Source organism: Salvelinus alpinus, chromosome 1 (genome assembly GCF_045679555.1).
Source record: "Salvelinus alpinus chromosome 1, SLU_Salpinus.1, whole genome shotgun sequence".
Taxonomy (NCBI): Eukaryota; Metazoa; Chordata; class Actinopteri; order Salmoniformes; family Salmonidae; genus Salvelinus; species Salvelinus alpinus.
Genome location: NC_092086.1, coordinates 3200761 through 3225565, shown reverse-complemented (window position 1 = coordinate 3225565; position 24805 = coordinate 3200761). Strand labels below are relative to the sequence as shown.

The 24805-nt window shown below is 46.5% G+C and overlaps 1 protein-coding gene across 1 annotated transcript in view; it reads left to right on the top strand.

Moving 5' to 3' along the window:
• The window catches only part of caskin1 (CASK interacting protein 1), a 185104-nt gene that overhangs the window by 141424 nt on the left and 18875 nt on the right, over positions 1 to 24805 (top strand). The window contains exons 22-24 of the mRNA XM_071390941.1: positions 366 to 662; positions 812 to 1397; positions 2349 to 2745. Coding sequence (XP_071247042.1) covers positions 366 to 662; positions 812 to 1397; positions 2349 to 2745 — 1280 coding nt within the window. The remainder of the gene's footprint in view (positions 1 to 365; positions 663 to 811; positions 1398 to 2348; positions 2746 to 24805) is intronic.

Sequence of the window (24805 nt, the reverse complement as noted above, 5' to 3'; positions counted from 1 at the left end):
TTCCTGTATATAGCTCCACGTTGATCTGGTACTTCCTGTATATAGCTCCACATTAATCTGGTACTCCCTGTATATAGCTTCACATTGATCTGGTACTGGTACTTCCTGTATATAGCTCCTCATTGATCTGGTACTTCCTGTATATAGCTCCACATTGATCTGGTACTTCCTGTATATAGCTCCACATTGATCTGGTACTTCCTGTATATAGCTCCATTCGTGTGTATTGATGTTACCATTTTATATTTATTGTTTGGTATTGTTTGCATCGTTTGGTGAGGCTCGTCAGTCAGCGTTTTCACTGTAAAATCTACGTAGTTGTATTTGGCGCATGTGACAAATAAAATGTTGATTTGATTTGTAAGCAGCGGGATGCCATTGGTCTGGACGGGGAGGTGGTGAACCGCCGTAGGACCATCAGTGGTCCTGTTACTGAGCTGGTCGCCGCAGCGAGGAGGGACAGACCTACCCCCGCGCCCCTGTCTACTGCACCCCAACCTTCTACACCCCAGCTGCCCTCCTCCCCTCGCTCCCCCTCCTCCCCTCACCCCTCGTCTCCTCACACCCCTTCTTCCGGTAGTTCGGCTGAGAGCCTTCCGTTTGCTGCTGAGAGGAAACAGACTACGAAGAGGCAGAGAGGAGAAGAAGAAGCAGAAACAGAGGTGAGATCTATATGTTTCTAGGAATTTGTATGAAAACACTGAGATGTGTCAGTACATGAAAAATTATTAAACTTTTTTTTTTTTTGGGGGGGGGGGTCACAAAATCTAATCTTGTCATTAATAAACTGTGTCGTTATGTTTGTCTCCAGGGCGACGGTGATGGAGACGGTCTCCATGGAGACGGCGTGTTCTCCCTTCCTCAGGATGAGCTGTCCCGGGTCGACGCCACGGCAACCCTGAAACGGCGTCCCCGCTGCAACAAGCCCCACCCCAACGGGTCCCGTTTCACCCTGACGGAGTCTTCCACCGTCAAGCGGCGTCCCAAGAGCAGAGACAAGGAGCCTGAGGGCTTCTCAGAGAGCGGCATCGCAGACATCACCGGGACCTCCAACACGTGGGCCGCTGACACCGGGGCCGCTAACACCGGGGCCGTTACCGGGCCGGAGCCGGGGCCAGCCGTACCGTACGAGAACGGCACCGCCACCGTTAAACGCCGGCCGGTGTATGAGATGGGAGAGGCGGAGCCTAGTCCGATCCAGGCTACGCCTCCTCTCAGGGACAGCTCAGACCTGAGAGGACCAGGGGTGGTGGCGGGAGGAGAAGGGGGAGGAGCGGTGACCCCTGTGAGGAAACCCAAACCCCCTGTCTCCCCCAAACCTGTCCTGGCTCAGATGAGGAGACAGTCCTCCTCTAGAAGAGTACCCCTGCCTGGACCAGGCACCCCCGGCAGCCCAGGTACTGTCCGGCACTGGGATTTACTAGCATGTAATACTGATGCCCAGCTCTCAATGTAAAGTTCTCACCTATAGGTCTGTCTGTCGGCTAATCTCCCTCTCTCGCTCCTTCCTCTCCCTCTCTCTCTCCTTCCTCTCCCTCGCTCCTTCCTCTCTCTCTCTCCCTCGCTCCTTCCTCTCTCTCTCTCGCTCCTTCCTCTCTCTCTCTCTCGCTCCTTCCTCTCTCTCTCTCGCTCCTTCCTCTCTCTCTCTCGCTCCTTCCTCTCTCTCTCTCTCGCTCCTTCCTCTCTCTCTCTCTCTCGCTCCTTCCTCTCGCTCCTTCCTCTCTCTCTCTCGCTCCTTCCTCTCTCTCTCTCGCTCCTTCCTCTCTCTCTCTCGCTCCTTCCTCTCTCTCTCTCGCTCCTTGCTCTCTCTCTCTCGCTCCTTGCTCTCTCTCTCTCGCTCCTTCCTCTCTCTCTCTCTCTCTCCTTCCTCTCTCTCTCTCTCGCTCCTTCCTCTCTCTCTCGCTCCTTCCTCTCTCTCTCTCGCTCCTTCCTCTCTCTCCTTCCTCTCTCTCGCTCCTTCCTCTCTCTCCTTCCTCTCCCTCGCTCCTTCCTTCCTCTCTCTCGCTCCTTCCTCTCTCTCTCTCTCTCTCTCGCTCCTTCCTCTCTCTCTCTCTCGCTCCTTCCTCTCTCTCTCTCTCGCTCCTTTCTCTCTCTCTCTCGCTCCTTCCTCTCTCTCTCGCTCCTTCCTCTCTCTCTCTCTCGCTCCTTCCTCTCTCTCTCTCTCGCTCCTTCCTCTCTCTCTCTCTCGCTCCTTCCTCTCTCTCTCTCTCGCTCCTTCCTCTCTCTCTCTCTCGCTCCTTCCTCTCTCTCTCTCTCGCTCCTTCCTCTCTCTCCTTCCTCTCTCTCTCTCGCTCCTTCCTCTCTCTCTCGCTCCTTCCTCTCTCTCTCGCTCCTTCCTCTCTCTCCAGTTGAAGGAAAGAAGATTCCTCCCCCAGTCTCCCCCAAACCGGCTCCTCCCCCCACAGCCCCTAAACCAACCAAACACCTCCACTCTATAACCACACCCACCTCCCCCCCCTCCTCCTCCTCCCCCAACCCCACAGCCAAACCCCCCACCCCTCCCGCTCAGAGTCCCCACACCCCCCTCACCCCCCAGAGTCCCCACACCCCCCTCACCCCCACCCCTCCACCTATCAAACCCCCCCGCTCCTCCATCGGTGGCGTGTCCGTGGACATGGGGACGGTGGCGGCGGTCAGCGTGGCGATGTCAGAGGCGGAGTCTGTGCATCAGAAGCTGGAGGAGACGAGCGCGTCGTTGGCTGCTGCCTTGAAGGCTGTAGAGGACAAGATACGAGAGGAACAGGAGTGAGTTACTACACACACACACACACACACTAATCAATATTGGAGACACATTATCCACAATGCTAATCAATATTGGATACACATTATCCCCAATGCTAATCAATATTGGAGACACATTATCCACAATGCTGATCAATATTGGAGACACATTATCCACAATGCTGATCAATATTGGAGACACATTATCCACAATGCTAATCAATATTGGAGACACATTATCCACAATGCTAATCAATATTGGAGACACATTATCCACAATGCTAATCAATATTGGAGACACATTATCCCCAATGTTAATCAATATTGGAGACACATTATCCCCAATGCTAATCAATATTGGAGACACATTATCCCCAATGCTAATCAATATTGGAGACACATTATCCACAATGCTAATCAATATTGGAGACACATTATCCACAATGCTAATCAATATTGGAGACACATTATCCACAATGCTAATCAATATTGGAGACACATTCACTGGATTGGTTGAACAGCAGAAGAGAACCTCCCCCAACATTTTTATTATTCTAGTTTCAGACCAGTATGTAGGGCGTCTAGTTTCAGACCAGTATGTAGGGGGATCTAGTTTCAGACCAGTATGTAGGGGGATCTAGTTTCAGACCAGTATGTAGGGGATCTAGTTTCAGACCAGTATGTAGGGGGATCTAGTTTCAGACCAGTATGTCGGGGATCTAGTTTCAGACCAGTATGTAGGGGGTCTAGTTTCAGACCAGTATGTCAGGGATCTAGTTTCAGACCAGTATGTCGGGGATCTAGTTTCAGACCAGTATGTCGGGGATCTAGTTTCAGACCAGTATGTCGGGGATCTAGTTTCAGACCAGTATGTCGGGGATCTAGTTTCAGACCAGTATGTCAGGGATCTAGTTTCAGACCAGTATGTAGACGGATCTAGTTTCAGACCAGTATGTTGGGGATCTAGTTTCAGACCAGTATGTAGGGGGATCTAGTTTCAGACCAGTATGTAGGGGGATCTAGTTTCAGACCAGTATGTCGGGGATCTAGTTTCAGACCAGTATGTAGGGGGATCTAGTTTCAGACCAGTATGTCGGGGATCTAGTTTCAGACCAGTATGTCGGGGATCTAGTTTCAGACCAGTATGTCGGGGATCTAGTTTCAGACCAGTATGTCGGGGATCTAGTTTCAGACCAGTATGTCGGGGATCTAGTTTCAGACCAGTATGTCAGGGATCTAGTTTCAGACCAGTATGTAGACGGATCTAGTTTCAGACCAGTATGTTGGGGATCTAGTTTCAGACCAGTATGTAGGGGGATCTAGTTTCAGACCAGTATGTAGGGGGATCTAGTTTCAGACCAGTATGTAGGGGGGTCTAGTTTCAGACCAGTATGTAGGGGATCTAGTTTCAGACCAGTATGTAGGGGATCTAGTTTCAGACCAGTATGTAGGGGGGTCTAGTTTCAGACCAGTATGTAGGGGGATCTAGTTTCAGACCAGTATGTAGGGGATCTAGTTTCAGACCAGTATGTAGGGGGATCTAGTTTCAGACCAGTATGTAGGGGGTCTAGTTTCAGACCAGTATGTAGGGGGTCTAGTTTCAGACCAGTATGTAGGGGGATCTAGTTTCAGACCAGTATGTCGGGGATCTAGTTTCAGACCAGTATGTCGGGGATCTAGTTTCAGACCAGTATGTCGGGGATCTAGTTTCAGACCAGTATGTCGGGGATCTAGTTTCAGACCAGTATGTCGGGGATCTAGTTTCAGACCAGTATGTAGACGGATCTAGTTTCAGACCAGTATGTTGGGGATCTAGTTTCAGACCAGTATGTAGGGGGATCTAGTTTCAGACCAGTATGTAGGGGGATCTAGTTTCAGACCAGTATGTAGGGGGATCTAGTTTCAGACCAGTATGTAGGGGGTCTAGTTTCAGACCAGTATGTAGGGGGTCTAGTTTCAGACCAGTATGTAGGGGGATCTAGTTTCAGACCAGTATGTAGGGGGTCTAGTTTCAGACCAGTATGTAGGGGGATCTAGTTTCAGACCAGTATGTAGGGGGGTCTAGTTTCAGACCAGTATGTAGGGGATCTAGTTTCAGACCAGTATGTAGGGGATCTTGTTTCAGACCAGTATGTAGGGGATCTGGTTTCAGACCAGTATGTAGGGGGATCTAGTTTCAGACCAGTATGTAGGGGGGTCTAGTTTCAGACCAGTATGTAGGGGGATCTAGTTTCAGACCAGTATGTAGGTGGATCTAGTTTCAGACCAGTATGTAGGGGGGTCTAGTTTCAGACCAGTATGTAGGGGGTCTAGTTTCAGACCAGTATGTAGGGGGATCTAGTTTCAGACCAGTATGTAGGGGGTCTAGTTTCAGACCAGTATGTAGGGGGATCTAGTTTCAGACCAGTATGTAGGGGGGTCTAGTTTCAGACCAGTATGTAGGGGATCTAGTTTCAGACCAGTATGTAGGGGATCTAGTTTCAGACCAGTATGTAGGGGGGTCTAGTTTCAGACCAGTATGTAGGGGGGTCTAGTTTCAGACCAGTATGTAGGGGATCTAGTTTCAGACCAGTATGTAGGGGGATCTAGTTTCAGACCAGTATGTAGGGGATCTAGTTTCAGAACAGTATGTAGGGGGTCTAGTTTCAGAACAGTATGTAGGGGGATCTAGTTTCAGACCAGTATGTAGGGGATCTAGTTTCAGAACAGTATGTAGGGGATCTAGTTTCAGACCAATATGTCGGGGATCTAGTTTCAGACCAGTATGTAGGGGGTCTTGTTTCAGACCAGTATGTAGGGGGATCTAGTTTCAGACCAGTATGTAGGGGATCTAGTTTCAGACCAGTATGTAGGGGGTCTAGTTTCAGACCAGTATGTAGGGGATCTAGTTTCAGAACAGTATGTAGGGGGTCTAGTTTCAGACCAGTATGTAGGGGATCTAGTTTCAGAACAGTATGTAGGGGGATCTAGTTTCAGACCAGTATGTACGGGGGTCTAGTTTCATACCAGTATGTAGGGGGATCTAGTTTCAGAACAGTATGTAGGGGGATCTAGTTTCAGACCAGTATGTAGGGGATCTAGTTTCAGACCAGTATGTAGGGGATCTTGTTTCAGACCAGTATGTAGGGGATCTGGTTTCAGACCAGTATGTAGGGGGATCTAGTTTCAGACCAGTATGTAGGGGGGTTTAGTTTCAGACCAGTATGTAGGGGGATCTAGTTTCAGACCAGTATGTAGGTGGATCTAGTTTCAGACCAGTATGTAGGGGGGTCTAGTTTCAGACCAGTATGTAGGGGGATCTAGTTTCATACCAGTATGTAGGGGGATCTAGTTTCAGACCAGTATGTAGGGGGGTCTAGTTTCAGACCAGTATGTAGGGGGATCTAGTTTCAGAACAGTATGTAGGGGATCTAGTTTCAGACCAGTACGTCAGGGATCTAGTTTCAGACCAGTATGTAGGGGATCTAGTTTCAGACCAGTATGTAGGGGGATCTAGTTTCAGACCAGTATGTAGGGGGGTCTAGTTTCAGACCAGTATGTAGGGGGTCTAGTTTCAGACCAGTATGTAGGGGATCTAGTTTCAGACCAGTATGTAGGGGGATCTAGTTTCAGACCAGTATGTAGGGGGGTCTAGTTTCAGACCAGTATGTAGGGGGATCTAGTTTCAGAACAGTATGTAGGGGGATCTAGTTTCAGACCAGTATGTAGGGGATCTAGTTTCAGAACAGTATGTAGGGGGTCTAGTTTCAGAACAGTATGTAGGGGGATCTAGTTTCAGACCAGTATGTAGGGGATCTAGTTTCAGAACAGTATGTAGGGGATCTAGTTTCAGACCAATATGTCGGGGATCTAGTTTCAGACCAGTATGTAGGGGGTCTTGTTTCAGACCAGTATGTAGGGGGATCTAGTTTCAGACCAGTATGTAGGGGATCTAGTTTCAGAACAGTATGTAGGGGATCTAGTTTCAGACCAGTATGTAGGGGGTCTAGTTTCAGACCAGTATGTAGGGGGATCTAGTTTCAGAACAGTATGTAGGGGGATCTAGTTTCAGACCAGTATGTAGGGGGTCTAGTTTCATACCAGTATGTAGGGGGATCTAGTTACAGAACAGTATGTAGGGGGATCTAGTTTCAGACCAGTATGTAGGGGGGTCTAGTTTCATACCAGTATGTAGGGGGATCTAGTTTCAGAACAGTATGTAGGGGGATCTAGTTTCAGAACAGTATGTAGGGGATCTAGTTTCAGACCAGTATGTAGGGGATCTGGTTTCAGACCAGTATGTAGGGGGATCTAGTTTCAGACCAGTATTTAGGGGGGTCTAGTTTCAGACCAGTATGTAGGGGGATCTAGTTTCAGACCAGTATGTAGGTGGATCTAGTTTCAGACCAGTATGTAGGGGGGGTCAAGTTTCAGACCAGTATGTAGGGGGATCTAGTTTCAGACCAGTATGTAGGAGATCTAGTTTCATACCAGTATGTAGGGGGATCTAGTTTCATACCAGTATGTAGGGGGATCTAGTTTCAGACCAGTATGTAGGGGGATCTAGTTTCAGAACAGTATGTAGGGGGATCTAGTTTCAGACCAGTATGTAGGGGGATCTAGTTTCAGACCAGTATGTAGGTGGATCTAGTTTCAGACCAGTATGTAGGGGGGTCTAGTTTCAGACCAGTATGTAGGGGGATCTAGTTTCAGACCAGTATGTAGGAGATCTAGTTTCATACCAGTATGTAGGGGGATCTAGTTTCATACCAGTATGTAGGGGGATCTAGTTTCAGACCAGTATGTAGGGGGATCTAGTTTCAGAACAGTATGTAGGGGGATCTAGTTTCAGACCAGTATGTAGGGGGATCTAGTTTCAGAACAGTATGTAGGGGGTCTAGTTTCAGACCAGTATGTAGGGGGATCTAGTTTCAGACCAGTATGTAGGGGGTCTAGTTTCATACCAGTATGTAGGGGGATCTAGTTTCAGACCAGTATGTAGGGGGGTCTAGTTTCAGACCAGTATGTAGGGGGATCTAGTTTCAGACCAGTATGTAGGTGGATCTAGTTTCAGACCAGTATGTAGGGGGGTCTAGTTTCAGACCAGTATGTAGGGGGTCTAGTTTCAGACCAGTATGTAGGGGGATCTAGTTTCAGACCAGTATGTAGGGGGTCTAGTTTCAGACCAGTATGTAGGGGGATCTAGTTTCAGACCAGTATGTAGGGGGGTCTAGTTTCAGACCAGTATGTAGGGGATCTAGTTTCAGACCAGTATGTAGGGGATCTAGTTTCAGACCAGTATGTAGGGGGGTCTAGTTTCAGACCAGTATGTAGGGGGGTCTAGTTTCAGACCAGTATGTAGGGGATCTAGTTTCAGACCAGTATGTAGGGGGATCTAGTTTCAGACCAGTATGTAGGGGATCTAGTTTCAGAACAGTATGTAGGGGGTCTAGTTTCAGAACAGTATGTAGGGGGATCTAGTTTCAGACCAGTATGTAGGGGATCTAGTTTCAGAACAGTATGTAGGGGATCTAGTTTCAGACCAATATGTCGGGGATCTAGTTTCAGACCAGTATGTAGGGGGTCTTGTTTCAGACCAGTATGTAGGGGGATCTAGTTTCAGACCAGTATGTAGGGGATCTAGTTTCAGACCAGTATGTAGGGGGTCTAGTTTCAGACCAGTATGTAGGGGATCTAGTTTCAGAACAGTATGTAGGGGGTCTAGTTTCAGACCAGTATGTAGGGGATCTAGTTTCAGAACAGTATGTAGGGGGATCTAGTTTCAGACCAGTATGTAGGGGGGTCTAGTTTCATACCAGTATGTAGGGGGATCTAGTTTCAGAACAGTATGTAGGGGGATCTAGTTTCAGACCAGTATGTAGGGGATCTAGTTTCAGACCAGTATGTAGGGGATCTTGTTTCAGACCAGTATGTAGGGGATCTGGTTTCAGACCAGTATGTAGGGGGATCTAGTTTCAGACCAGTATGTAGGGGGGTCTAGTTTCAGACCAGTATGTAGGGGGATCTAGTTTCAGACCAGTATGTAGGTGGATCTAGTTTCAGACCAGTATGTAGGGGGGTCTAGTTTCAGACCAGTATGTAGGGGGATCTAGTTTCATACCAGTATGTAGGGGGATCTAGTTTCAGACCAGTATGTAGGGGGGTCTAGTTTCAGACCAGTATGTAGGGGGATCTAGTTTCAGAACAGTATGTAGGGGATCTAGTTTCAGACCAGTACGTCAGGGATCTAGTTTCAGACCAGTATGTAGGGGATCTAGTTTCAGACCAGTATGTAGGGGGATCTAGTTTCAGACCAGTATGTAGGGGGGTCTAGTTTCAGACCAGTATGTAGGGGGTCTAGTTTCAGACCAGTATGTAGGGGATCTAGTTTCAGACCAGTATGTAGGGGGATCTAGTTTCAGACCAGTATGTAGGGGGGTCTAGTTTCAGACCAGTATGTAGGGGGATCTAGTTTCAGAACAGTATGTAGGGGGATCTAGTTTCAGACCAGTATGTAGGGGATCTAGTTTCAGAACAGTATGTAGGGGGTCTAGTTTCAGAACAGTATGTAGGGGGATCTAGTTTCAGACCAGTATGTAGGGGATCTAGTTTCAGAACAGTATGTAGGGGATCTAGTTTCAGACCAATATGTCGGGGATCTAGTTTCAGACCAGTATGTAGGGGGTCTTGTTTCAGACCAGTATGTAGGGGGATCTAGTTTCAGACCAGTATGTAGGGGATCTAGTTTCAGAACAGTATGTAGGGGATCTAGTTTCAGACCAGTATGTAGGGGGTCTAGTTTCAGACCAGTATGTAGGGGGATCTAGTTTCAGAACAGTATGTAGGGGGATCTAGTTTCAGACCAGTATGTAGGGGGTCTAGTTTCATACCAGTATGTAGGGGGATCTAGTTTCAGAACAGTATGTAGGGGGATCTAGTTTCAGACCAGTATGTAGGGGGGTCTAGTTTCATACCAGTATGTAGGGGGATCTAGTTTCAGAACAGTATGTAGGGGGATCTAGTTTCAGAACAGTATGTAGGGGATCTAGTTTCAGACCAGTATGTAGGGGGATTTAGTTTCAGACCAGTATGTAGGGGGATCTAGTTTCAGACCAGTATGTAGGGGATCTAGTTTCAGACCAGTATGTAGGGGATCTAGTTTCAGAACAGTATGTAGGGGGGTCTAGTTTCATACCAGTATGTAGGGGGATCTAGTTTCAGAACAGTATGTAGGGGGATCTAGTTTCAGAACAGTATGTAGGGGATCTAGTTTCAGACCAGTATGTAGGGGATCTTGTTTCAGACCAGTATGTAGGGGATCTGGTTTCAGACCAGTATTTAGGGGGGTCTAGTTTCAGACCAGTATGTAGGGGGATCTAGTTTCAGACCAGTATGTAGGTGGATCTAGTTTCAGACCAGTATGTAGGGGGGGTCAAGTTTCAGACCAGTATGTAGGGGGATCTAGTTTCAGACCAGTATGTAGGAGATCTAGTTTCATACCAGTATGTAGGGGGATCTAGTTTCATACCAGTATGTAGGGGGATCTAGTTTCAGACCAGTATGTAGGGGGATCTAGTTTCAGAACAGTATGTAGGGGGATCTAGTTTCAGACCAGTATGTAGGGGGATCTAGTTTCAGACCAGTATGTAGGTGGATCTAGTTTCAGACCAGTATGTAGGGGGGTCTAGTTTCAGACCAGTATGTAGGGGGATCTAGTTTCATACCAGTATGTAGGAGATCTAGTTTCATACCAGTATGTAGGGGGATCTAGTTTCATACCAGTATGTAGGGGGATCTAGTTTCAGACCAGTATGTAGGGGGATCTAGTTTCAGAACAGTATGTAGGGGGATCTAGTTTCAGACCAGTATGTAGGGGGATCTAGTTTCAGAACAGTATGTAGGGGGTCTAGTTTCAGACCAGTATGTAGGGGGATCTAGTTTCAGACCAGTATGTAGGGGGTCTAGTTTCATACCAGTATGTAGGGGGATCTAGTTTCAGAACAGTATGTAGGGGGATCTAGTTTCAGAACAGTATGTAGGGGGATCTAGTTTCAGACCAGTATGTAGGGGGGTCTAGTTTCATACCAGTATGTAGGGGGATCTAGTTTCAGAACAGTATGTAGGGGGATCTAGTTTCAGACCAGTATGTAGGGGATCTAGTTTCAGACCAGTATGTAGGGGATCTTGTTTCAGACCAGTATGTAGGGGATCTGGTTTCAGACCAGTATGTAGGGGGATCTAGTTTCAGACCAGTATGTAGGGGGGTCTAGTTTCAGACCAGTATGTAGGGGGATCTAGTTTCAGACCAGTATGTAGGTGGATCTAGTTTCAGACCAGTATGTAGGGGGGTCTAGTTTCAGACCAGTATGTAGGGGGATCTAGTTTCATACCAGTATGTAGGGGGATCTAGTTTCAGACCAGTATGTAGGGGGGTCTAGTTTCAGACCAGTATGTAGGGGGATCTAGTTTCAGAACAGTATGTAGGGGATCTAGTTTCAGACCAGTACGTCAGGGATCTAGTTTCAGACCAGTATGTAGGGGATCTAGTTTCAGACCAGTATGTAGGGGGATCTAGTTTCAGACCAGTATGTAGGGGGGTCTAGTTTCAGACCAGTATGTAGGGGGTCTAGTTTCAGACCAGTATGTAGGGGATCTAGTTTCAGACCAGTATGTAGGGGGATCTAGTTTCAGACCAGTATGTAGGGGGGGTCTAGTTTCAGAACAGTATGTAGGGGGATCTAGTTTCAGAACAGTATGTAGGGGGATCTAGTTTCAGACCAGTATGTAGGGGATCTAGTTTCAGACCAGTATGTAGGGGGATCTAGTTTCAGACCAGTATGTAGGGGATCTAGTTTCAGAACAGTATGTAGGGGATCTAGTTTCAGACCAATATGTCGGGGATCTAGTTTCAGACCAGTATGTAGGGGGTCTTGTTTCAGACCAGTATGTAGGGGGATCTAGTTTCAGACCAGTATGTAGGGGATCTAGTTTCAGAACAGTATGTAGGGGGATCTAGTTTCAGAACAGTATGTAGGGGGTCTAGTTTCAGACCAGTATGTAGGGGGATCTAGTTTCAGAACAGTATGTAGGGGGATCTAGTTTCAGAACAGTATGTAGGGGGGTCTAGTTTCATACCAGTATGTAGGGGGATCTAGTTTCAGAACAGTATGTAGGGGGATCTAGTTTCAGACCAGTATGTAGGGGATCTAGTTTCAGACCAGTATGTAGGGGATCTTGTTTCAGACCAGTATGTAGGGGATCTGGTTTCAGACCAGTATGTAGGGGGATCTAGTTTCAGACCAGTATGTAGGGGGATCTAGTTTCAGACCAGTATTTAGGGGGGTCTAGTTTCAGACCAGTATGTAGGGAGATCTAGTTTCAGACCAGTATGTAGGTGGATCTAGTTTCAGACCAGTATGTAGGGGGGTCTAGTTTCAGACCAGTATGTAGGGGGATCTAGTTTCAGACCAGTATGTAGGAGATCTAGTTTCATACCAGTATGTAGGGGGATCTAGTTTCATACCAGTATGTAGGGGGATCTAGTTTCAGACCAGTATGTAGGGGGATCTAGTTTCAGAACAGTATGTAGGGGATCTAGTTTCAGACCAGTACGTCAGGGATCTAGTTTCAGACCAGTATGTAGGGGATCTAGTTTCAGACCAGTATGTAGGGGGGTCTAGTTTCAGACCAGTATGTAGGGGGATCTAGTTTCAGAACAGTATGTAGGGGGATCTAGTTTCAGACCAGTATGTAGGGGGATCTAGTTTCAGAACAGTATGTAGGGGGATCTAGTTTCAGACCAGTATGTAGGGGATCTAGTTTCAGACCAGTATGTAGGGGATCTTGTTTCAGACCAGTATGTAGGGGATCTGGTTTCAGACCAGTATGTAGGGGGATCTAGTTTCAGACCAGTATGTAGGGGGGTCTAGTTTCAGACCAGTATGTAGGGGGATCTAGTTTCAGACCAGTATGTAGGTGGATCTAGTTTCAGACCAGTATGTAGGGGGGTCTAGTTTCAGACCAGTATGTAGGGGGATCTAGTTTCATACCAGTATGTAGGGGGATCTAGTTTCAGAACAGTATGTAGGGGATCTAGTTTCAGACCAGTATGTAGGGGATCTTGTTTCAGACCAGTATGTAGGGGATCTGGTTTCAGACCAGTATGTAGGGGGATCTAGTTTCAGACCAGTATGTAGGGGGGTCTAGTTTCAGACCAGTATGTAGGGGGATCTAGTTTCAGACCAGTATGTAGGGGGGTCTAGTTTCAGACCAGTATGTAGGTGGATCTAGTTTCAGACCAGTATGTAGGGGGGTCTAGTTTCAGACCAGTATGTAGGGGGATCTAGTTTCAGACCAGTATGTAGGGGGATCTAGTTTCAGAACAGTATGTAGGGGATCTAGTTTCAGACCAGTACGTCAGGGATCTAGTTTCAGACCAGTATGTAGGGGATCTAGTTTCAGACCAGTATGTAGGGGGATCTAGTTTCAGACCAGTATGTAGGGGGGTCTAGTTTCAGACCAGTATGTAGGGGGTCTAGTTTCAGACCAGTATGTAGGGGATCTAGTTTCAGACCAGTATGTAGGGGGATCTAGTTTCAGACCAGTATGTAGGGGGGGTCTAGTTTCAGACCAGTATGTAGGGGGATCTAGTTTCAGAACAGTATGTAGGGGGATCTAGTTTCAGACCAGTATGTAGGGGATCTAGTTTCAGAACAGTATGTAGGGGGTCTAGTTTCAGAACAGTATGTAGGGGGATCTAGTTTCAGACCAGTATGTAGGGGATCTAGTTTCAGAACAGTATGTAGGGGATCTAGTTTCAGACCAATATGTCGGGGATCTAGTTTCAGACCAGTATGTAGGGGGATCTAGTTTCAGACCAGTATGTAGGGGATCTAGTTTCAGAACAGTATGTAGGGGGATCTAGTTTCAGAACAGTATGTAGGGGGTCTAGTTTCAGACCAGTATGTAGGGGGATCTAGTTTCAGAACAGTATGTAGGGGGATCTAGTTTCAGAACAGTATGTAGGGGGGTCTAGTTTCATACCAGTATGTAGGGGGATCTAGTTTCAGAACAGTATGTAGGGGGATCTAGTTTCAGACCAGTATGTAGGGGATCTAGTTTCAGACCAGTATGTAGGGGATCTTGTTTCAGACCAGTATGTAGGGGATCTGGTTTCAGACCAGTATGTAGGGGGATCTAGTTTCAGACCAGTATGTAGGGGGATCTAGTTTCAGACCAGTATTTAGGGGGGTCTAGTTTCAGACCAGTATGTAGGGAGATCTAGTTTCAGACCAGTATGTAGGTGGATCTAGTTTCAGACCAGTATGTAGGGGGGTCTAGTTTCAGACCAGTATGTAGGGGGATCTAGTTTCAGACCAGTATGTAGGAGATCTAGTTTCATACCAGTATGTAGGGGGATCTAGTTTCATACCAGTATGTAGGGGGATCTAGTTTCAGACCAGTATGTAGGGGGATCTAGTTTCAGAACAGTATGTAGGGGATCTAGTTTCAGACCAGTACGTCAGGGATCTAGTTTCAGACCAGTATGTAGGGGATCTAGTTTCAGACCAGTATGTAGGGGGGTCTAGTTTCAGACCAGTATGTAGGGGGATCTAGTTTCAGAACAGTATGTAGGGGGATCTAGTTTCAGACCAGTATGTAGGGGGATCTAGTTTCAGAACAGTATGTAGGGGGATCTAGTTTCAGACCAGTATGTAGGGGATCTAGTTTCAGACCAGTATGTAGGGGATCGTGTTTCAGACCAGTATGTAGGGGATCTGGTTTCAGACCAGTATGTAGGGGGATCTAGTTTCAGAACAGTATGTAGGGGGGTCTAGTTTCATACCAGTATGTAGGGGGATCTAGTTTCAGAACAGTATGTAGGGGGATCTAGTTTCTGACCAGTATGTAGGGGATCTAGTTTCAGACCAGTATGTAGGGGATCTTGTTTCAGACCAGTATGTAGGGGATCTGGTTTCAGACCAGTATGTAGGGGGATCTAGTTTCAGACCAGTATGTAGGGGGATCTAGTTTCAGACCAGTATTTAGGGGGGTCTAGTTTCAGACCAGTATGTAGGGAGATCTAGTTTCAGACCAGTATGTAGGTGGATCTAGTTTCAGACCAGTATGTAGGGGGGTCTAGTTTCAGACCAGTATGTAGGGGGATCTAGTTTCAGACCAGTATGTAGGAGATCTAGTTTCATACCAGTATGTAGGGGGATCTAGTTTCATACCAGTATGTAGGGGGATCTAGTTTCAGACCAGTATGTAGGGGGATCTAGTTTCAGAACAGTATGTAGGGGATCTAGTTTCAGACCAGTACGTCAGGGATCTAGTTTCAGACCAGTATGTAGGGGATCTAGTTTCAGACCAGTATGTAGGGGGGTCTAGTTTCAGACCAGTATGTAGGGGGATCTAGTTTCAGACCAGTATGTAGGGGGATCTAGTTTCAGACCAGTATGTAGGGGGATCTAGTTTCAGAACAGTATGTAGGGGGATCTAGTTTCAGACCAGTATGTAGGGGATCTAGTTTCAGACCAGTATGTAGGGGATCTTGTTTCAGACCAGTATGTAGGGGATCTGGTTTCAGACCAGTATGTAGGGGGATCTAGTTTCAGACCAGTATGTAGGGGGATCTAGTTTCAGACCAGTATGTAGGGGATCTAGTTTCAGACCAGTATGTAGGGGATCTTGTTTCAGACCAGTATGTAGGGGATCTAGTTTCAGACCAGTATGTAGGGGATCTTGTTTCAGACCAGTATGTAGGGGATCTGGTTTCAGACCAGTATGTAGGGGGATCTAGTTTCAGACCAGTATGTAGGGGGGTCTAGTTTCAGACCAGTATGTAGGGGGATCTAGTTTCAGACCAGTATGTAGGTGGATCTAGTTTCAGACCAGTATGTAGGGGGGTCTAGTTTCAGACCAGTATGTAGGGGGATCTAGTTTCATACCAGTATGTAGGGGGATCTAGTTTCAGACCAGTATGTAGGGGGATCTAGTTTCAGACCAGTATGTCAGGGATCTAGTTTCAGACCAGTATGTAGGGGATCTAGTTTCAGACCAGTACGTCAGGGATCTAGTTTCAGACCAGTATGTAGGGGATCTAGTTTCAGACCAGTATGTAGGGGATCTAGTTTCAGACCAGTATGTAGGGGGATCTAGTTTCAGACCAGTATGTAGGGGGGTCTAGTTTCAGACCAGTATGTAGGGGGTCTAGTTTCAGACCAGTATGTAGGGGATCTAGTTTCAGACCAGTATGTAGGGGGATCTAGTTTCAGACCAGTATGTAGGGGGGGTCTAGTTTCAGAACAGTATGTAGGGGGATCTAGTTTCAGAACAGTATGTAGGGGGATCTAGTTTCAGACCAGTATGTAGGGGATCTAGTTTCAGACCAGTATGTAGGGGGATCTAGTTTCAGACCAGTATGTAGGGGATCTAGTTTCAGAACAGTATGTAGGGGATCTAGTTTCAGACCAATATGTCGGGGATCTAGTTTCAGACCAGTATGTAGGGGGTCTTGTTTCAGACCAGTATGTAGGGGGATCTAGTTTCAGACCAGTATGTAGGGGATCTAGTTTCAGAACAGTATGTAGGGGATCTAGTTTCAGACCAATATGTCGGGGATCTAGTTTCAGACCAGTATGTAGGGGGTCTTGTTTCAGACCAGTATGTAGGGGGATCTAGTTTCAGACCAGTATGTAGGGGATCTAGTTTCAGAACAGTATGTAGGGGGTCTAGTTTCAGACCAGTATGTAGGGGGATCTAGTTTCAGAACAGTATGTAGGGGGATCTAGTTTCAGAACAGTATGTAGGGGGGTCTAGTTTCATACCAGTATGTAGGGGGATCTAGTTTCAGAACAGTATGTAGGGGGATCTAGTTTCAGACCAGTATGTAGGGGATCTAGTTTCAGACCAGTATGTAGGGGATCTTGTTTCAGACCAGTATGTAGGGGATCTGGTTTCAGACCAGTATGTAGGGGGGTCTAGTTTCAGACCAGTATGTAGGGGGATCTAGTTTCATACCAGTATGTAGGGGGATCTAGTTTCAGACCAGTATGTAGGGGGGTCTAGTTTCAGACCAGTATGTAGGGGGATCTAGTTTCAGAACAGTATGTAGGGGATCTAGTTTCAGACCAGTACGTCAGGGATCTAGTTTCAGACCAGTATGTAGGGGATCTAGTTTCAGACCAGTATGTAGGGGGATCTAGTTTCAGACCAGTATGTAGGGGGGTCTAGTTTCAGACCAGTATGTAGGGGGTCTAGTTTCAGACCAGTATGTAGGGGATCTAGTTTCAGACCAGTATGTAGGGGGATCTAGTTTCAGACCAGTATGTAGGGGGGGTCTAGTTTCAGAACAGTATGTAGGGGGATCTAGTTTCAGAACAGTATGTAGGGGGATCTAGTTTCAGACCAGTATGTAGGGGATCTAGTTTCAGACCAGTATGTAGGGGGATCTAGTTTCAGACCAGTATGTAGGGGATCTAGTTTCAGAACAGTATGTAGGGGATCTAGTTTCAGACCAATATGTCGGGGATCTAGTTTCAGACCAGTATGTAGGGGGTCTTGTTTCAGACCAGTATGTAGGGGGATCTAGTTTCAGACCAGTATGTAGGGGATCTAGTTTCAGAACAGTATGTAGGGGGATCTAGTTTCAGAACAGTATGTAGGGGGTCTAGTTTCAGACCAGTATGTAGGGGGATCTAGTTTCAGAACAGTATGTAGGGGGATCTAGTTTCAGAACAGTATGTAGGGGGGTCTAGTTTCATACCAGTATGTAGGGGGATCTAGTTTCAGAACAGTATGTAGGGGGATCTAGTTTCAGACCAGTATGTAGGGGATCTAGTTTCAGACCAGTATGTAGGGGATCTTGTTTCAGACCAGTATGTAGGGGATCTGGTTTCAGACCAGTATGTAGGGGGATCTAGTTTCAGACCAGTATGTAGGGGGATCTAGTTTCAGACCAGTATTTAGGGGGGTCTAGTTTCAGACCAGTATGTAGGGAGATCTAGTTTCAGACCAGTATGTAGGTGGATCTAGTTTCAGACCAGTATGTAGGGGGGTCTAGTTTCAGACCAGTATGTAGGGGGATCTAGTTTCAGACCAGTATGTAGGAGATCTAGTTTCATACCAGTATGTAGGGGGATCTAGTTTCATACCAGTATGTAGGGGGATCTAGTTTCAGACCAGTATGTAGGGGGATCTAGTTTCAGAACAGTATGTAGGGGATCTAGTTTCAGACCAGTACGTCAGGGATCTAGTTTCAGACCAGTATGTAGGGGATCTAGTTTCAGACCAGTATGTAGGGGGGTCTAGTTTCAGACCAGTATGTAGGGGGATCTAGTTTCAGAACAGTATGTAGGGGGATCTAGTTTCAGACCAGTATGTAGGGGGATCTAGTTTCAGAACAGTATGTAGGGGGATCTAGTTTCAGACCAGTATGTAGGGGATCTAGTTTCAGACCAGTATGTAGGGGATCTTGTTTCAGACCAGTATGTAGGGGATCTGGTTTCAGACCAGTATGTAGGGGGATCTAGTTTCAGACCAGTATGTAGGGGGGTCTAGTTTCAGACCAGTATGTAGGGGGATCTAGTTTCAGACCAGTATGTAGGTGGATCTAGTTTCAGACCAGTATGTAGGGGGGTCTAGTTTCAGACCAGTATGTAGGGGGATCTAGTTTCATACCAGTATGTAGGGGGATCTAGTTTCAGAACAGTATGTAGGGGATCTAGTTTCAGACCAGTATGTAGGGGATCTTGTTTCAGACCAGTATGTAGGGGATCTGGTTTCAGACCAGTATGTAGGGGGATCTAGTTTCAGACCAGTATGTAGGGGGGTCTAGTTTCAGACCAGTATGTAGGGGGATCTAGTTTCAGACCAGTATGTAGGGGGGTCTAGTTTCAGACCAGTATGTAGGTGGATCTAGTTTCAGACCAGTATGTAGGGGGGTCTAGTTTCAGACCAGTATGTAGGGGGATCTAGTTTCAGACCAGTATGTAGGGGGATCTAGTTTCAGAACAGTATGTAGGGGATCTAGTTTCAGACCAGTACGTCAGGGATCTAGTTTCAGACCAGTATGTAGGGGATCTAGTTTCAGACCAGTATGTAGGGGGATCTAGTTTCAGACCAGTATGTAGGGGGGTCTAGTTTCAGACCAGTATGTAGGGGGTCTAGTTTCAGACCAGTATGTAGGGGATCTAGTTTCAGACCAGTATGTAGGGGGATCTAGTTTCAGACCAGTATGTAGGGGGGGTCTAGTTTCAGACCAGTATGTAGGGGGATCTAGTTTCAGAACAGTATGTAGGGGGATCTAGTTTCAGACCAGTATGTAGGGGATCTAGTTTCAGAACAGTATGTAGGGGGTCTAGTTTCAGAACAGTATGTAGGGGGATCTAGTTTCAGACCAGTATGTAGGGGATCTAGTTTCAGAACAGTATGTAGGGGATCTAGTTTCAGACCAATATGTCGGGGATCTAGTTTCAGACCAGTATGTAGGGGGATCTAGTTTCAGACCAGTATGTAGGGGATCTAGTTTCAGAACAGTATGTAGGGGGATCTAGTTTCAGAACAGTATGTAGGGGGTCTAGTTTCAGACCAGTATGTAGGGGGATCTAGTTTCAGAACAGTATGTAGGGGGATCTAGTTTCAGAACAGTATGTAGGGGGGTCTAGTTTCATACCAGTATGTAGGGGGATCTAGTTTCAGAACAGTATGTAGGGGGATCTAGTTTCAGACCAGTATGTAGGGGATCTAGTTTCAGACCAGTATGTAGGGGATCTTGTTTCAGACCAGTATGTAGGGGATCTGGTTTCAGACCAGTATGTAGGGGGATCTAGTTTCAGACCAGTATGTAGGGGGATCTAGTTTCAGACCAGTATTTAGGGGGGTCTAGTTTCAGACCAGTATGTAGGGAGATCTAGTTTCAGACCAGTATGTAGGTGGATCTAGTTTCAGACCAGTATGTAGGGGGGTCTAGTTTCAGACCAGTATGTAGGGGGATCTAGTTTCAGACCAGTATGTAGGAGATCTAGTTTCATACCAGTATGTAGGGGGATCTAGTTTCATACCAGTATGTAGGGGGATCTAGTTTCAGACCAGTATGTAGGGGGATCTAGTTTCAGAACAGTATGTAGGGGATCTAGTTTCAGACCAGTACGTCAGGGATCTAGTTTCAGACCAGTATGTAGGGGATCTAGTTTCAGACCAGTATGTAGGGGGGTCTAGTTTCAGACCAGTATGTAGGGGGATCTAGTTTCAGAACAGTATGTAGGGGGATCTAGTTTCAGACCAGTATGTAGGGGGATCTAGTTTCAGAACAGTATGTAGGGGGATCTAGTTTCAGACCAGTATGTAGGGGATCTAGTTTCAGACCAGTATGTAGGGGATCGTGTTTCAGACCAGTATGTAGGGGATCTGGTTTCAGACCAGTATGTAGGGGGATCTAGTTTCAGAACAGTATGTAGGGGGGTCTAGTTTCATACCAGTATGTAGGGGGATCTAGTTTCAGAACAGTATGTAGGGGGATCTAGTTTCTGACCAGTATGTAGGGGATCTAGTTTCAGACCAGTATGTAGGGGATCTTGTTTCAGACCAGTATGTAGGGGATCTGGTTTCAGACCAGTATGTAGGGGGATCTAGTTTCAGACCAGTATGTAGGGGGATCTAGTTTCAGACCAGTATTTAGGGGGGTCTAGTTTCAGACCAGTATGTAGGGAGATCTAGTTTCAGACCAGTATGTAGGTGGATCTAGTTTCAGACCAGTATGTAGGGGGGTCTAGTTTCAGACCAGTATGTAGGGGGATCTAGTTTCAGACCAGTATGTAGGAGATCTAGTTTCATACCAGTATGTAGGGGGATCTAGTTTCATACCAGTATGTAGGGGGATCTAGTTTCAGACCAGTATGTAGGGGGATCTAGTTTCAGAACAGTATGTAGGGGATCTAGTTTCAGACCAGTACGTCAGGGATCTAGTTTCAGACCAGTATGTAGGGGATCTAGTTTCAGACCAGTATGTAGGGGGGTCTAGTTTCAGACCAGTATGTAGGGGGATCTAGTTTCAGAACAGTATGTAGGGGGATCTAGTTTCAGACCAGTATGTAGGGGGATCTAGTTTCAGAACAGTATGTAGGGGGATCTAGTTTCAGACCAGTATGTAGGGGATCTAGTTTCAGACCAGTATGTAGGGGATCTTGTTTCAGACCAGTATGTAGGGGATCTGGTTTCAGACCAGTATGTAGGGGGATCTAGTTTCAGACCAGTATGTAGGGGGGTCTAGTTTCAGACCAGTATGTAGGGGGATCTAGTTTCAGACCAGTATGTAGGTGGATCTAGTTTCAGACCAGTATGTAGGGGGGTCTAGTTTCAGACCAGTATGTAGGGGGATCTAGTTTCATACCAGTATGTAGGGGGATCTAGTTTCAGAACAGTATGTAGGGGATCTAGTTTCAGACCAGTATGTAGGGGATCTTGTTTCAGACCAGTATGTAGGGGATCTGGTTTCAGACCAGTATGTAGGGGGATCTAGTTTCAGACCAGTATGTAGGGGGGTCTAGATTCAGACCAGTATGTAGGGGGATCTAGTTTCAGACCAGTATGTAGGGGGGTCTAGTTTCAGACCAGTATGTAGGGGGATCTAGTTTCAGACCAGTATGTAGGTGGATCTAGTTTCAGACCAGTATGTAGGGGGGTCTAGTTTCAGACCAGTATGTAGGGGGATCTAGTTTCAGACCAGTATGTAGGGGGATCTAGTTTCAGAACAGTATGTAGGGGATCTAGTTTCAGACCAGTACGTCAGGGATCTAGTTTCAGACCAGTATGTAGGGGATCTAGTTTCAGACCAGTATGTAGGGGGATCTAGTTTCAGACCAGTATGTAGGGGGGTCTAGTTTCAGACCAGTATGTAGGGGGTCTAGTTTCAGACCAGTATGTAGGGGATCTAGTTTCAGACCAGTATGTAGGGGGATCTAGTTTCAGACCAGTATGTAGGGGGGTCTAGTTTCAGACCAGTATGTAGGGGATCTAGTTTCAGACCAGTATGTAGGGGGATCTAGTTTCAGACCAGTATGTAGGGGGGGTCTAGTTTCAGACCAGTATGTAGGGGGATCTAGTTTCAGAACAGTATGTAGGGGGATCTAGTTTCAGACCAGTATGTAGGGGATCTAGTTTCAGAACAGTATGTAGGGGGTCTAGTTTCAGAACAGTATGTAGGGGGATCTAGTTTCAGACCAGTATGTAGGGGATCTAGTTTCAGAACAGTATGTAGGGGATCTAGTTTCAGACCAATATGTCGGGGATCTAGTTTCAGACCAGTATGTAGGGGGTCTTGTTTCAGACCAGTATGTAGGGGGATCTAGTTTCAGACCAGTATGTAGGGGATCTAGTTTCAGAACAGTATGTAGGGGATCTAGTTTCAGACCAGTATGTAGGGGGTCTAGTTTCAGACCAGTATGTAGGGGGGTCTAGTTTCATACCAGTATGTAGGGGGATCTAGTTTCAGAACAGTATGTAGGGGGGTCTAGTTTCATACCAGTATGTAGGGGGATCTAGTTTCAGAACAGTATGTAGGGGGGTCTAGTTTCAGACCAGTATGTAGGGGGGTCTAGTTTCAGAACAGTATGTAGGGGGTCTAGTTTCATACCAGTATGTAGGGGGATCTAGTTTCAGAACAGTATGTAGGGGGATCTAGTTTCAGAACAGTATGTAGGGGGGTCTAGTTTCATACCAGTATGTAGGGGGATCTAGTTTCAGAACAGTATGTAGGGGGATCTAGTTTCAGACCAGTATGTAGGGGATCTAGTTTCAGACCAGTATGTAGGGGATCTTGTTTCAGACCAGTATGTAGGGGATCTGGTTTCAGACCAGTATGTAGGGGGATCTAGTTTCAGACCAGTATGTAGGGGGATCTAGTTTCAGACCAGTATTTAGGGGGGTCTAGTTTCAGACCAGTATGTAGGGAGATCTAGTTTCAGACCAGTATGTAGGTGGATCTAGTTTCAGACCAGTATGTAGGGGGGTCTAGTTTCAGACCAGTATGTAGGGGGATCTAGTTTCAGACCAGTATGTAGGGGATCTAGTTTCATACCAGTATGTAGGGGGATCTAGTTTCATACCAGTATGTAGGGGGATCTAGTTTCAGACCAGTATGTAGGGGATCTAGTTTCAGACCAGTATGTAGGGGATCTAGTTTCAGACCAGTACGTCAGGGATCTAGTTTCAGACCAGTATGTAGGGGATCTAGTTTCAGACCAGTATGTAGGGGATCTAGTTTCAGACCAGTATGTAGGGGGTCTAGTTTCAGACCAGTATGTAGGGGATCTAGTTTCAGACCAGTATGTAGGGGGATCTAGTTTCAGACCAGTATGTAGGGGGGGTCTAGTTTCAGACCAGTATGTAGGGGGATCTAGTTTCAGAACAGTATGTAGGGGGATCTAGTTTCAGACCAGTATGTAGGGGATCTAGTTTCAGAACAGTATGTAGGGGGTCTAGTTTCAGAACAGTATGTAGGGGGATCTAGTTTCAGACCAGTATGTAGGGGATCTAGTTTCAGAACAGTATGTAGGGGATCTAGTTTCAGACCAGTATGTAGGGGGTCTAGTTTCAGACCAGTATGTAGGGGATCTAGTTTCAGACCAGTATGTAGGGGATCTAGTTTCAGAACAGTATGTAGGGGGATCTAGTTTCAGAACAGTATGTAGGGGGGTCTAGTTTCATACCAGTATGTAGGGGGATCTAGTTTCAGAACAGTATGTAGGGGGATCTAGTTTCAGACCAGTATGTAGGGGATCTAGTTTCAGACCAGTATGTAGGGGATCTTGTTTCAGACCAGTATGTAGGGGATCTAGTTTCAGAACAGTATGTAGGGGGATCTAGTTTCAGAACAGTATGTAGGGGGGTCTAGTTTCATACCAGTATGTAGGGGGATCTAGTTTCAGAACAGTATGTAGGGGGATCTAGTTTCAGACCAGTATGTAGGGGATCTAGTTTCAGACCAGTATGTAGGGGATCTTGTTTCAGACCAGTATGTAGGGGATCTGGTTTCAGACCAGTATGTAGGGGGATCTAGTTTCAGACCAGTATGTAGGGGGATCTAGTTTCAGACCAGTATTTAGGGGGGTCTAGTTTCAGACCAGTATGTAGGGAGATCTAGTTTCAGACCAGTATGTAGGTGGATCTAGTTTCAGACCAGTATGTAGGGGGGTCTAGTTTCAGACCAGTATGTAGGGGGATCTAGTTTCAGACCAGTATGTAGGAGATCTAGTTTCATACCAGTATGTAGGGGGATCTAGTTTCATACCAGTATGTAGGGGGATCTAGTTTCAGACCAGTATGTAGGGGGATCTAGTTTCAGAACAGTATGTAGGGGATCTAGTTTCAGACCAGTACGTCAGGGATCTAGTTTCAGACCAGTATGTAGGGGATCTAGTTTCAGACCAGTATGTAGGGGGGTCTAGTTTCAGACCAGTATGTAGGGGGTCTAGTTTCAGACCAGTATGTAGGGGATCTAGTTTCAGACCAGTATGTAGGGGGATCTAGTTTCAGACCAGTATGTAGGGGGGGTCTAGTTTCAGACCAGTATGTAGGGGGATCTAGTTTCAGAACAGTATGTAGGGGGATCTAGTTTCAGACCAGTATGTAGGGGATCTAGTTTCAGAACAGTATGTAGGGGGTCTAGTTTCAGAACAGTATGTAGGGGGATCTAGTTTCAGACCAGTATGTAGGGGATCTAGTTTCAGAACAGTATGTAGGGGATCTAGTTTCAGACCAATATGTCGGGGATCTAGTTTCAGACCAGTATGTAGGGGGTCTTGTTTCAGACCAGTATGTAGGGGGATCTAGTTTCAGACCAGTATGTAGGGGATCTAGTTTCAGAACAGTATGTAGGGGATCTAGTTTCAGACCAGTATGTAGGGGGTCTAGTTTCATACCAGTATGTAGGGGATCTAGTTTCAGAACAGTATGTAGGGGGGTCTAGTTTCAGAACAGTATGTAGGGGGATCTAGTTTCAGAACAGTATGTAGGGGATCTAGTTTCAGACCAGTATGTAGGGGGATCTAGTTTCATACCAGTATGTAGGGGGATCTAGTTTCATACCAGTATGTAGGGGGAT